This window comes from Scyliorhinus canicula, chromosome 5, assembly GCF_902713615.1.
Source record: "Scyliorhinus canicula chromosome 5, sScyCan1.1, whole genome shotgun sequence".
Taxonomy (NCBI): Eukaryota; Metazoa; Chordata; class Chondrichthyes; order Carcharhiniformes; family Scyliorhinidae; genus Scyliorhinus; species Scyliorhinus canicula.
Genome location: NC_052150.1, coordinates 10391252 through 10406201, shown reverse-complemented (window position 1 = coordinate 10406201; position 14950 = coordinate 10391252). Strand labels below are relative to the sequence as shown.

Sequence of the window (14950 nt, the reverse complement as noted above, 5' to 3'; positions counted from 1 at the left end):
ATTGCTTGTATTTGTTTTCTTCAAGTAAAGATTCTTTGGATGTTTCAATTTAATCTAGGAGTACTGCTGCTTATTTCTTTACTCTGGGTTCTCCCACGTGCTATATTCTTTAAATGATTATGGCCCATCAAGCCAGTTCCTAATAAGTATCAAGGGCGGGATTCTGTGATCCTGAGGCGAAGTGTTGACGCCGTCGGAAATGCCGTCGCGTCAACACTGCCTCAGGGTCAGCAATTCTGGCCCCTACAGGGGGCCAGCACACATACATCAACAGCACAAGTCTGTGCTCTCAATTCTACTTCAAGAATATACTGAGATGCCCTTTGCCCAGAGTTCTGTGGAGCACTTGCTTTTCTCATGGGGAGCCAGTGGTCCCTATATCAAAGTCCTTGGTTCCCCATGATATTCAGGGGCGGTAGATAAATGGCCTCCATGTCAGGGCAGCACGGTAGCTTTGTGGATAGCACAATCGCTTCACAGCTCCAGGGTCCCAGGTTCGATTATGGCTTGGGTCACTGTCTGTGCGGAGTCTGCACATCCTCCCCTGTGTGTGCGTGGGTTTCCTCCGGGTGCTCCGGTTTCCTCCCACAGTCCAAAGATGAGCAGGTTAGGTGGATTGGCCATGATAAATTGCCCTTAGTGTCCAAAATTGCCCTTAGTGTTGGGTAGGGTGGAGGTGTTAACCTTGGGTAGGGTGCTCGTTCCAGGAGCCGGTGCAGACTCGATGTGCCGCATGGCCTCCTTCTGCACTGTGCACTGTAAATTCTATGATTCTATGTAAAATCCTGTGGCTGATCCAGCAACTTTTTGCAAAGTTTCTTTTGTCTCTTGCTTAGATTTATTGTTGCTGCTGATCATAAATGAAGAAATAAATTGGCAACGGCAACCGCACCCACGGGCCCTCGGCGTTTGCAGAAAATAATTAAACTTGTATGTTGCCACCTCCAGAGCAACTAACAATTTATTACTCCCTTTCCCTGACTCCAAACTGTCAAACGCTGACTCACACTGCTCAACCAACGGGTTGTCCGTTGTGTGTCCAGTCACATTCCCAACCTCGTGTGGCAGGAGGCTCGAACTTTCCTTGCCCTTTAGTTGCTTGCACCGTCATAACAACCTGGAAATTCTATGTATTAGCTCGTACTGCGTTCTTCATATTTCACCTGAATTGCAGGGCAAACTCGTGCAGATGTGGTTTGTGCCCCGATTCTGCCGCAGTGCTGCCGGCGAGAACGGGGAGAAAATCCCAGGAATTCCCAGCCAGCAAGCTCGAGTGACACGATTGAACTTCCCGTTAAACCCCAGGCAGCAGATACAATGCAGTTAGAGTCACAACATTTGCTGAAGTATTTCTGCGTTGCCAGTTATATCTACACTTAACCTACAAAACTGCAGGACTCTCCGTCGACGGGATGCTCCGCTTTGCCCGCAGCGCCCCCAGGCCCGTGGCTTTCCCGGTGGCGTGGGGGTGGCCACAGCCCGCCTGTGGGAACGGCGAATCCCGCTGCTGGTGAGCGTGCGCTGCGCCGGAAAACGGGGCTGGCTGGACGGTGAATCATGCCCCCTGTTTTTATAGAATGTGGGAGAGGCTCACATGGGGTGGAACTCCGACTATCACAGGGAGTGGTTAAAGCAAATTGTACAGATGTTTCACAAGAAGCTAAGCAAACATTTCCGGGAGCGAGGAGTTGATGGTTATGTTTGTACATTTCACTGAGAAAAGACTGGAGCAAGCTTGATTTGTAGCATGGCACGGACTCGTTGGGCTGAATGGCCTGTTTCTGTGCCATATAACCTATGTAATTCAGGGGATCGAGGGTGTTAATAAGCCAAAAAATGTGTGAACTGGACGACATTTATTATAAATTGGGACGTAGAGTCCAAAAAGTAGCAGGTTAAGTATAAAACACCTGCTCGGCTTCAACTGGAGTATTGTGCCCAGTTCAGGTGAAGCATTAGTTAGGGAGCAGAAAAGATTTGTGAGAACGATTCCAGGGATGAGAGGTTGGAACTGTTGTCTTTGGAGAAGACAGAATTGAGGGGAGATTTGATAGTTGTTCAAAATGGGCAGCACGGTAGCACAAGTGATTAGCACTGTGGCTTCACAGCGCCAGGGTCCCAGGTTCAATTCCCTGCTGGGTCACTGTCTGTGCAGAGTCTGCACGTTCTCCCCGTGTCTGCGTGGGTTTCCTCCAAGTGCACCAGTTTCCTCCCACAGTCCAAAGATGTGCGGGTTGGGTGGATTGGCCATGATAAATTGCCCTTAGTGACCAAAAAGGTTGAGAAGGGTTACGGGGATAGCGTGGAAGTGAGGGCTTAAGTGGGTCGGTGCATACTTGATGGGCCGAATGGCCTCCTTCTGCACTGTACTATGTAAAATCATGAGGTGTCTGGCCAGAGTAGATGGGGGAGAAACCATTGCTGTTGGCAGAAGGATCAAGAATGAGAGGGGAGCAATTTAATGTGATTGACAACAGAAGCAAAGGCAACAGGAGGAAAACCCTTTTCACATAACGGATGGTTGGGACCTGGAACATACTGCCTGAGAATGTGATGAAAGCAAACTCAATCATGGCTTTCAAAAGAGAATTGGACAATTACTCAAAAGAGCAAAAACTCGTAGGACTACAGGGGAAGGGGGATAGGACTAGGTGAATAGCTTTTAGAGAAAGCTGGCAGGGATATGATGGGTCAAATGGCCTCCTATAATGTAACCATTCTATGATTGTTGGGCAATAAAACATTACATTTAAATAAACTACAAAACAAAAACCACACAAACATGTCTGAATTTCCTTCTCTTGTATTTAGCAGCGTATATCCCACTGAGGTTTGAGTTGCTACGTATTTCTAGGATGATAGGTTAAATCTCTAGAAAAGGTGAGCTTTACCAGAAGTTAGTTGTCTTTGTGAGCATGCTGATAACCTTTGGGACATTATTCATATTTCCTGAGTAGACTTGTGTGGTAACTCTGGAATAGTTGACCCACCAGTTAGTTCTGGCCACTGTCTGAGATACAATCGTAGGATAAAATCATAGATTCCCTGCAGTGCAGAAAGAGGCTTTTTGCCCCAACGGATCTGCACCGACCCTGGGAAAGAGCACCCTACCTAGGCCCATGCTCCCACCCAGTAACCCACTCAACTATTTGGACACTAAGGGGCAATTTAGCATGGCCAATCCACCTAATCTGTGGACTGTGGGAGGAACCCGGAGCGCCCGCACGGGGAGAAAGTGCAGACTCCACACACACAGTCACCTGATGTTGGAATTGAACCTGGGTCCCTGGCGCTGTGAGGCAGCAGTGCTAAGCACTGTTCCACCGTGCTGCCCCAATATAAAAGAAAGTAATTTCAGGCATTTGTATCCCACATTTCATGAACCAAAGTATTTCACTGCTCATAAAGAACTTCTGAAATGTAATCACTGTGTAATATAGCAGCCAATAGGCACACAGCAAACTCCTACAAACAGTACTGTGATAATGACCAGATTGTGATGTTGATTGAGGGATAAATATTGGCCATTTCACTTAGAATAACTCCCCTTGCTCCTGCTATGGAATAGTGTGAAGGAATCTTTTGATCCGACCCAAGATTTAATATTTCATCTGAAACACAGACATTCCAACAGTAAATTTGTGACTACACAGACCCGGGAGTGAGACTTGAACCCACAACCTTCTGACCAGGGACGCATGCTCCCAAGTGAGTCACAGGCATATTTGGCTTTGTTTAATTACTGTATTAAATATATTGCAATTTGATTCGGTGCAAAACCTCCAGCATGGTAATGTCTGTGACAATGGATCACCATAATAGAAATTAGGAGTATCGGGACCTATTCCAGTCGTCATTTCTGTTTAACGTGCAATTAGCTTTAAAACAAGTGTGATTGCAAATAGTGATTCCCCACCCAGGCGGTCAGGTTTTCCTTTTCTACCTTTTATGTAGTCCAATAGAGAGATCGCTAGTCACACTGACTAATTGGGACTCATTGTTTGGGATTAGTAAATTATGATGTGAGTAAAAGGCACTTTTTGCTGAACACTTGATCGTAATAGCCAATTACATGATGCGTGCATGTGTATTGCAACATTTCCGTGCATTTGTTGGTAAAATGGTAAGATGCTGACCGAGCGTGCAACTGTTTTGATTGCCGTGACTGTGTTATTCCTTTGGTTACGCAATGAAAGCTACATTTACCTGCAGTGTGCAAGTGCATGTACAGTGTTTTGTATTAAAGCTAGTGTACGCGACTACAACGGTGTCACCATAGCCATACCTATGGCCAGCATCAGACTAGATCCTGTCCCCGTTAAAATAAGAATATATGCCTACAGTGTTTAAATTTAGTAAAGAAACGTCATTTGTGTAATTATGTGTTATTTTTAAACAGTCTGCATTTTCTATTTAACCATTTTCATTATCTTTTAATCTCGATCGGATCACCATTTTAGTTGAGCAACCTTGCTTCATAATCTTTGCCTAAACCGTTTTTAAAAATGCTTTGAAAACCTAAATTCAAATAGACATTTATTTATGGGTAAAGCGGAGGTAGAATTCCATGACGGTTATATAAAGCTACAGGATCCATGCCAGTATCAAAGAGTCTGGGTTTCCCAAGTATCATATGTAAAGACTTAGTAACAAAACTGCATCTGATTGATTTAAGCGGGGAAAGAAACGATTGATACCTTTTTTCCCCCAGAAAAATAGGAGTGCGATTTCTGTTTTATGAGATTTTGTTTCCTACCGTTGAGATTCTTGCTGATGTGCTTTCCCAGCTCTTTTTAATAATAATCTTTATTGTCACAAGTAGGCTTACATTAAACTGCAGTGAAGTTACTGTGAAAATCCCCTAGTCGCCACATGCCGGCGCCTGTTCAGGTACACAGAGGGAGATTTCAGAATGTCAAAATTACCTAACAAGCACATCTTTTGGGACTTGTGGGAGGAAACCCACGCAGACACGGCGAGAACGTGCAGAGTCCGCACAGTGACACAAGCGCGAATCGAACCCAGGACCCTGGTGCTGTGAAGCAACAGTGCTAACCACTGTGCTACCGTGCCACCCCAGTTTGCCTCGGTTGTTGGAGGGGAGCGCAGAGAAGAGTTCACCGTAGAACCAAAAGGATAAGTAACCTGCAGAGGTGACAGAACAGCTTTTGTGCTGTTCAGGAACAGAACCGAGCATGTATGAAAAGCAGCGCACAGTTTTGCCTCGCACCTTGCCTTATCAAAATCAGTGACGGAAAAACTGCCTGATTTTCGAGTATTCAAAATTCAAACGTCTTGTATGTTTCAGTTTGAAATCACTAACTACGGTGAGCCTGTGCTTGTCACTGAGGGAAACCAGACAGACTTGAGGGGAAAAAAACCTTTAACATGAAAGATGTCAGAGACAATTAACCCCCCTCCCCAAAGATTTGAAATAATTTTCATCGGGAAATATGAGGGGGGGGGGGGGGTCAAGACAAAGGCAGTATGTTAAATTTGAAAATATTTTTAGCTTAGAATATTTCATCATGCGTGGAAGGTGTCCCATTTAATAAAATGGACGGATTCTTGTGAAGTGTCTGAAACGTTGCAATTTACTGCACAGAATAAATTATAGAACAGATCTCACCTCCGCTTAATTATATATTGTCAGGAATGGAGTCTTCCTCTATTAAGTAGTTTACCTATTACATAAAAGCAAAATACTGCGGGTGCGGGAATCCGAAGCAGAAACAACAAATGCCGGAAAGACCCAGCAAGTCTGGCAACATCTGTAGAGAGAGAAACGGAGCTAACATTTTGAGTCCATGTGACTCTTCAGAGCTGGGCGGACTCAAAACTTTACCTCTAATTTCTTTACACAGGTGCCGCCAGACCTGCTGCGTTTCTCCAGCATTTTCTACTTTTGTTACTGCCTAATAATTGGGGGAACCAGGGCCGTAACACAGTTCCAGTAATCACGTTCTTGCACTGCATTCGACGGAGTATCTCGGAAAGAACGCTGCAGTGTGAGCAAAGTATTGAAACCTTGAAATAATTCAATTGTCCATTCATCGTATTCTCATGATTTACTCAGCTAATTAGTGAAAGACTTGGTGTCTTTCAAAAGCTGGTTCAAGCTGCCACGAGTGATGATGGCCCACAGCAAAAATAGTCTTCAAACAAGTTTGAATTCACAAAATAAACGTAGCTTTACACATGTTAGATACTATATGTTGTTATGGATCAAAGAAATCTCTTCTAATTTCCTCAAACCTATGCATGTTGTTTTACCTTTGAACGGTGGTGGTTTCCCAAGCTACACCTCTTCTCCTTTGTGTCTGGGCCCAAGGATTTAGTACTTTCCACCTGGTACGAAGCTGCTGTGACTGCATTAACTGCTGATTGCTTGGCCTCTGGGCCTTTTAAGTGAGTGCGCGTGACAGCCTGTAGGGCAGCATGGTGGTTAGCATAAATGCTTCACAGCTCCAGGGTCCCAGGTTCGATTCCCGGCTGGGTCACTGTCTGTGCGGAGTCTGCACGTCCTCCCCGTGTGTGCGTGGGTTTCCTCCGGGTGCTCCGGTTTCCTCCCACAGTCCAAAGATGTGCGGGTTAGGTGGATTGGCCATGCTAAATTGCCCGTAGTGTCCTAAAAAAAAAAGTAAGGTTAAGGGGGGGTTGTTGGGTTACGGGTATAGGGTGGATACGTGGGTTTGAGTAGGGTGATCATTGTTCGGCACAACATCGAGGGCCGAAGGGCCTGTTCTGTGCTGTACTGTTCTATGTAGTATTGCAGGGAACTACCTAACCTCATCCTGCTTTTCTCATACATGTAAATGTGCTAAGACGCAGCGATGGAAGCAAAATTTCAGCAGCCCAGAACATGAAGGTTTCCATGGTAAAGTTACCTGAAGAACTGGGCCACTAGTGGATCAAACGTTACACGGAATTTTCAATCGGCGGATTAGGTCACTTAAACTTTCCCCAAACCTCCACCGCAGCGCTTTGCCGAATTAACAATCTCCGATGCACGGAGAAGTAAGTTTTGTTTGAAACCCGGTGAAAACTCAAATGAGAAGAAAATAACGTGCAGATAAAATGCAGACATTGCAGGTGGTAATGCTTGGTCACTGGTCGGGGCTGGTTTAGCACAGGGCTAAATCGCTGGCTTTGAAAGCAGGCCAGCGGCACAATTCAATTCCCGTACCAGCCTCCCCGAACAGGCGCTGGAATGTAGTGACTAGGGGCTTTTCACAGTAACTTCATTTGAAGCCTACTTGTGACATTAAGTGATTTTCATTTCATTTTCATTAGTATACAGTTGTGATTGTGTTAGAATGCTCTCTACAGCCACAGAATGGTTACAGCACAGGCAGCAGTGATTTGGCTGCTCGTATCTGCACTAGCTCTCCAATTGAATAATTCACCGAGTGCAACTCCCCGTCTTCTCCCCGTAACCCGGCACATCCTTCCTTTTCAGACAACAGCCCAATTCCCTCTTGAATACCTCGATTAAATCTGCCTCCGCCACCCTTTCAGGAATGATTTATGATTTTCCCTCAAAGTGAATCTACATATCACCCACGGCACACGTTCAAAGTTTTGATTACTTTTGTCTTTCAGTCTGTTGAACAGCCCCCCTGGGGGAATGCATATGAATTATGATCTGCAACTTTGAAACTTGTCATTGCAAATTGAAAATATATTTCTAATCCTGCGAATCTCTTGCAGAATTGGCAAAGGTTTTCAGGGAGTTATGAAGAGGTGGGGATTTAAAGGCCAACCTGCAACTCACGGACAGACCAAAACCCATAGGAGGCCAGGAGCATCAGGCCCTGGGGGTGTAAGTGCTCATTCTGTTCTTTATGAAAGTAGCTCTTCCTGTTCCACTGTGCACCATAGAATGTTCAAGACTCTGAGTTGATCCGTTCTGCCGCAGCACAGTTTGCTATTGTGTCAGATCACTCGGGTGGGTGGTTGAGGCTCTAGAATCATTGCAGTTCTTCCAGCCAGCAATAGCTGAAGTGGCATTCACAATGATTCCGATGTTATAATTTCCTTTTGAAAACACACAATTTCAGAAATTGCAACTCATCACACCACATCAACTTAAATAATAGTTTCAGAGCTTCTGGGTGATTGCTTTGTACGACAAATTAATCAAATAAGGGGTGTGATATGTTTATTATTTTGAGTTCTGACATCTCCCTCACATTTTGCACTTCTGTGCCTCAATTTTAATCTGTGTCTTAAACTACGTGTGAATTACAATAAACAATTAAGGCATTGGGCGCGGCCGAACCAAATAGCAACTGCGTCCCGTAGCAAGAGCATTTAGCTGCATGTTTCCTGGTGCTCGCAACACTGAGAAACACACTGCTATCTAACGCGACTCCGGTTAGATACGGGGTCTCAGCGGGGAACGCGTGACCGAGGCCGCACTTAGTCCCATTTCCTACACTGAGGGACCTGCTTGCCAAAACTCCTCGGTGCACGGAGAGATCGGGATGCCATTTCAAAATGGCGTCCTGGTCTCTTGACCTCCCCCTTCCCGGACACGACCCCTGAAACCCCCATAAGTCCCAACTCACCTATAAGGGGTGACACCCAGGTGGCACTGCCAAGGGTGCCAGGCTGGCCGAAGCAGTGTCAGGGTGCCATCCTGCCCAGAGGGCAAGCACCTGGGGGCCCTGATCCCCTGGGAGAGCCCCATGAGTTATGACGACCAGTACTGAACAGCACTCGCCCGAGGTCTCCAAGGTGAAGAGGATAGATCCCAACGCCTTTGGTTATCTCAGGGAACTGCATATTAAAGTGAGACTAGCTGTCTCGCTCTAATGTGTAGATTTGCCAAAAAGTGATCCAGCCCACAGTGGGCGGGTTTCACATTTAAACATTTTGCAAGATCGCGTCAGATCTCGTGTGGCGTGCTGGGTAGATCCCGAGTGGGGTCTCCTGGCATTGCCTGGCCACGATGCGCCACTGCATGCTGACCTTCGGGCGCAGCGTGGCCAGTAGATCGCGCCCATTGAATTTGTTTTCCTCTCCAAATTGCTTATGAAATATTAGAATTTTACAGGTAATATATTTATGCAAACATAGCCCAATAACAGAAACATTTTGATCAGCAAGATAATTATAAGCTTTAATACTGAAAATGTACTAAATCCAAGTCACAATATGCAAAGCAATATGTTGCCTTGAGTTTGTATCTCATCCGTTGTGTCATGAGGCATTTCTTGTCATCTTGATTGCAGGACCCTGCTCGTGTTTTTCCTGGGAAGAAAATGCCTGGAAAAATGGGGAACATCTACAGAACATCATATGGACTAAAGGTTAGATTTAGCAAATGTGCCCAGTTGTGACTAAACCTGGTGCAGAGGGAGGAGGATTGTTGTACAACTTTCGTTTCGATTGAAATGCCATCATCCTTTTTGTCAAATCCGGGGGGGGCTCGTACACCTACTTTTTGTGACTGAATCAAGATAATGGTCATACTTTGAACATATTTTCAGAGCTATTTTTTACACAATTGAAACCACTACAAACTGTTGGGAGTCATTTTGTAGCATTGAATTATATGGTGCAGAGAAGTTGATACTGAGGTGATTTTAAGAGCTTTGCCGGACCTTTAACTCTTCATTCATGAGACTTGAATTCCACAGCAGCACTCGATAAAGAATAACATTTGCTTAAATTTTAGGCAATACACTTGACTGCTTCTTGCTTTAGCCACATGCATTCTATTGCAAGCTCCATACTTGCCTTACATCTTGTGGAAGCATATTGCAGGACAGGTTGTTTGTCTCAGTGCTGTACGTTTAGACAATGTCTATGTATTCCGACGAACAGTAGTACTTGGCTTACTCAACTATAATTATAGTTTTGCTTGCAGTGTTTGGATGGCTATTTGCAAATTGGCTGCTGTGTTTTCATACGTTCCAACATTGACTACACTGCAAATCAGTTCTATCAGCTGTGGAGCACTTTGGGGGCATCACCAGGTTGTGATAGGTGCTATGTAAATGCTAATTCTTTCTTTGTACATAATGAGTCCCAATTAATGTCTGAATTTCCTTGCTAGGGAAGGATAGCCAAGGCATTTTAATGAGCTCAGTTTTGATGTTAATTGAGTAAAGGGCAGTGTACGTTGCAATTTCTAATTTAAGTTTCTGGATTGGAATTTTTTTTAAATGCCTAAAGTAGGGTAACGTGGGTGGTAGCTAGGCAAATACTATAGGAAAAGCCATGGGCGTGCACCTTAAATTTTTTTGATCTGTAAGCTGAAAGGTGTGGGTTCCTGTCGCCTTTGTGGTCGGGCAGAATTATCCATTGCACGTCTTGATGAAATATGTTTTGCACATGTATGCTGTCTGCAACGTCTCCTTACTTTTCCCCAGTTCCACTGCAAATTCATTTATTGGCAAAGTATTTATGCATTCATAGGTTTGGAGAGTGAATACAAAAGAGAACATCCTTTATGTTCACGGATCTGTCCCAGGTCACAAAAACTGCTTTGTGAAGGTAAGAAGATTAGAAACTACAATATATTTCAATAAGAATTTCTAACAATGGTGCTGTAGTGTTGTTAGGGGAGTGGAATAACTTATCTCTCAAACTAATGAAGCAGCTATTCCCTACCTTGCAGGTGGAAATTATATTTTAAGACTTTTTAATAAGCCTGTCGTCTGCGATTTTCTCACTGAACCTCTCCGTTTCTCTATCTGTCTCGCCCACATTTTCTGGAAAGCTTTGTACCCTCCTCGCTGCATTATAAATATGACTGTCAAAAGGCAGAAAATGGGGAACACCAAGGAAGCATCGAATCCTACTGTTGCTTTAGTTCCAGCTTTAAGTGACATTAATGTGAGACTGTTCTTGTTAACTCCACTCTTGTCTTTCTGATTATAGTCAAAGCAGTTCGAGCTTCTCTTCCATTCCTCGTGCTCACTTTCGAAAGTCTTTCACAAATCCATCTTTGGTCATCACTTCCTCTTGATCTGACGCTGCTCCTTGGCAGCATCACCATCCATGAACATAAGATCATCATTACATAGTAATGCTGATAACGCCTAACTCCATCTCTTTACCATCACTTCTAGCCCTCATCCACCACCTCTGTTCTTTCTAACTTCGTGCCTCACATCCAGTCTTGGATAAACCATAATCTCCAGATAAATATTGGGGAAACTCCAGCTCAATCTCACAAGCTCCGTGCCACTTTCTGGTCACTAACTCAGAATACTTTGCACGAATGGCATCCAGTTCAGGCCAGAGCTGGGATTCCAGCTCTGTTATATTCTTCACCTCCTTCCACCTTTTAACACTGCAGCCTCTTCGAATCCCTACAGTGCAGAAGGAGACCATTCGACCCATGACGTCTGCACTGACTCTCCAAAAGAGCACTCTACCTAGGCCCACTCCCCCGCCCCATCCCTGTAACTCCGTGCATCAATCATGGCCAATCCACCTAACAACAGTTTTGGGAGGAAACCCACGCAGAAACTGAGAGAATGTGCAAACTCCACACAGCCACCCAAGCCCGCAATTGAATTTGGGTCTCTAGCACTGAGGCAGCAGTGCTAGCCACGGTGTCACTGTGCTGCCCCTCTTGTCCTTTACTTTGTGTACCAGTGAAACCCTGATGCATGGTTTTTCACCTCCAATGCTCCCCAAGTTCGTCCTCTTAAGTGTCAGCTCCTCCAGTTCTCTCCTAAGATGCACCACCCTACCTCACCATCTGATCTGTCTTTACTGAGTGAAAAAGGCTCCTGCACCCATTGTCAGCCATTTATTTCTAGGGCAATTAGAGAAGGGCAATAAATGGTGGCCCAGCCAGCAACACCAACGTCCTGTGAATGAAAAGAAAGCTCTCACTTCCTGAACCACCACCAATGTCCTCACCACCTTTTAAGAACCTCCTTACAGCCCATCTCTTTGAGCAAACCCTTTGTCATTTCCAAATATCTCCCCTGTTCACTGTCTGTTTTCCATTTAACTATGAAATTCTTGAGGATATTTTCTCAAGTCCACAGCACGAGAGATATGCAAGTTGTGGTAATGGTTTTACCGGTGGGTAGGTTTTTTGTGGGAGAGTGAATAGAGTAATTCTTACTAAGAAGTTTTAGTGCATTTCTTTGCACTTTAGGTAATCCTATTCATCAGAAAAGAAGGATAAAGTAGCAAAATGGAGCCTGCTTTATTTGAACTGTTTGCTTTGAAAGTGGAACTTTAATTATTTTGGAAACTTATGACTTTTTTTCATGACAATCTCACAGAAGAGATTTAAAAAGTACTGACTTTAAGATGCAGAAATGCATTAATCATATGTTAATCTCGTCTCGATTCACAAAAGATTTTGCCATTGTTTTTTTAATAAGTTGCGTCTTTAACCCGCCTCCACGTGATGGCAAAGGAATTAGTGTCTGCTCGATAAGGATTCAAAGACTCTACCTTCCTCTAAGCTGCTACAAAGCTATGTGAAGTAGTGTTGGAGTTCTACTGTGTGAGAAAATATGTACTTTGCAACATTTAAAGTGATACAATTCCACTAAATCCTAAACAGGATCTGGATATAAATAGTGCTTTTTTGTTGCTTTATTTCATGGGATGTGGTTGGTGTGGCATTTATGTCCAAGGCCAGCATTTATCACCCACCCTGAATTACCCTTTATCGGAATGGCTTGTTCTGCCATTTCAGAGGGCAGTCACGGGCCAATGCTGCTGTGGGTCTGGAGTCACATGACCAGGTAAGGACGGCAGATTTCCTTCCCCAAATGGAAGCCAGATGGGTTTTTACACTGATCTGTGTTCGTTGTCATTTTATGAACTGAATTAAAATTCCACCAGCTACCGGGATGGGACTTGAACCCATGTCCCAGAGCATTAGCCTGGGCCTCTGTGACATTGCCAATGCACCACCATCTCCTCCAATTCTGTAGCACTGATGTGGTTGCTGTCCCATGGTAACAGTGATTGGCACTTCTCCTCTGTGAGGAACAGATCCAGAGAAGAAGAAGAGGGGGGGGGGGGGGGGGGGGGGGGGGGGGGGGGAGAAAGAGAGGCATTTGTACATTGTGATTTTTGTTTTAAAAAATCTCCGTTCAAAGTGCTTCACTTTGTTTGGTCGTGAATAAATTGTACAAGAAACCAGTTCAGTTGTATTTTTGGAAATTAGCAAAGTCATTATCAGCAGGTAGCTGTAATGTTTGCAACCGTTCAATCTGAACTGACTAAAGAAAGAGCTGATCGTTGCATTTGAGGTTGACAGGTTTAGATAAGACAGACAAAGAATAGCAGTTCCCATTAGTTGATAATACAAGGCCCAGGGGACACAGATTTAAGGATTCTGGGCAGAGGGAGATGTGAGGGAAACTATTTTAGTGCAGCGAGCGGTAATGACCTAGAAGTCTGCAAGGAAGCAGAGACTATCGATGATTTCAAAAGGAAATTTGAAAAGGTTGGGTGCTTGAGGGAAATAAACTTGAGGGGTGACAGGGAGGGACTGGGGGGAATGGGACCGACTCGACTGCTCTACGGAGAGCTGTCAATGGACTGGGTGGCGGTTTCCTGTAGCAAAATGTGGCTGAATTTTGTTTGGTGTTGATTGTTCATTGTCTTTACCCATGTCAAGCCCATTTGTGGGAGGACATTTTCCTCTTTACTAACCTATCGCGACGTAGCATACAGCTCTGCAGTGAATCTGAATTCCATGACAATATTTCTAAAATTTCCTTTCCGCTTGCTAACCTTCAAATAGACTTTGCATCATCCTCCATTCCCTGTAATTTTACTTTGCTAACATCAGGGTGTTGAAATCAAATTTTTTTGAATGTTTTTCTGCTGTAACTTGTGTATTCGCAGAACTTTTAATTTGTTGCACATTCCGATACCTTCCGTCAATCTTTCCACTAATGAGCTGCAGGCGTTTGAACCTCAAACCTGACTTCACCGTTTCCTCATGTACTTTTCCTCTCTTCAGCCTTCATACCTGGAACTATAAACCATCACCTTTGCTGTGATTTCACAAATTAGAGAAAAATATCTTTTAATGTTTGGTTATCAAAACAATCAAAATAAAAAGTGGATTTAATTCCAGTGGATGTGTTTGCCAAGCTGGCGCTCCTCTCGATAGTGCCACTTCAGAATACTGAAATCAAAAACATATGGTCCTTTACTACTTCATCACCCATCACATCCACTTACTTTAATAAAATCTGAAAGTTTACTTTTTAAGCGGTGTTGCTGATCAGGTTAATATACTACACCATTTAATAAAAAACGCCATAATATCAATCTGGTGTCTAAATCTGCATCTTCAAATCTGCTTCTACCTGCCCGTTTAAAAATAGGAGAGGAGGTGGATTGGCCATGCTAAATTGCCCGTAGTGTAAGGTTAATGGGGGGATTGTTGGGTTACGGGTATACGGGTTACGTGAGTTTAAGTAGGGTGATCATTGCTCGGCACAACATCGAGGGCCGAAGGGCCTGTTCTGTGCTGTACTGTTCTATGTTCTATGTTTGTACAGCTTTGTGAGTCAGAAGTTGAAAAACTTAATAAAAAAATGTGGAGCATCCTCACCATATCCAGTGCTTGCTTTGCTTACAGTGGCCCGTGTGGTTAATTGATTTTGGAAATATTATTGATTTTGGAAATATAAGAAATGCAACACATTGCCCTCAATGTTCGCAAAACTAATGAGTTGGCCATTGACTTCAGGAAGCAAAAGTATTGAACACACCCATGTCTGCATCAATGGGGCCGAGGTGGCGATGGTTAACAGCTTCAAATTCCTAGGTGTGCACATCACCAACGATCTGTCCTGATCCACATCAACGCTGTGACCAAGAAAGCACAACACCTCCTATACTTCCTCAGGAAACTAAGGAAGTTCGGTATGTCCACATTGACTCTTACCAACTTTTACAGGTGCACCAAAGAATGCATCCTATCTGGCTGCATCAGCCAGAT

At 44.2% G+C, this 14950-nt stretch overlaps 1 protein-coding gene across 1 annotated transcript in view; it reads left to right on the top strand.

The window, feature by feature from the left end:
- Positions 1-14950, top strand: part of mrpl3 (mitochondrial ribosomal protein L3) — a 53924-nt gene that overhangs the window by 26028 nt on the left and 12946 nt on the right. Inside the window, exons 6-8 of the mRNA XM_038796565.1 lie at positions 7711-7822; positions 9237-9314; positions 10426-10503. Coding sequence (XP_038652493.1) covers positions 7711-7822; positions 9237-9314; positions 10426-10503 — 268 coding nt within the window. The remainder of the gene's footprint in view (positions 1-7710; positions 7823-9236; positions 9315-10425; positions 10504-14950) is intronic.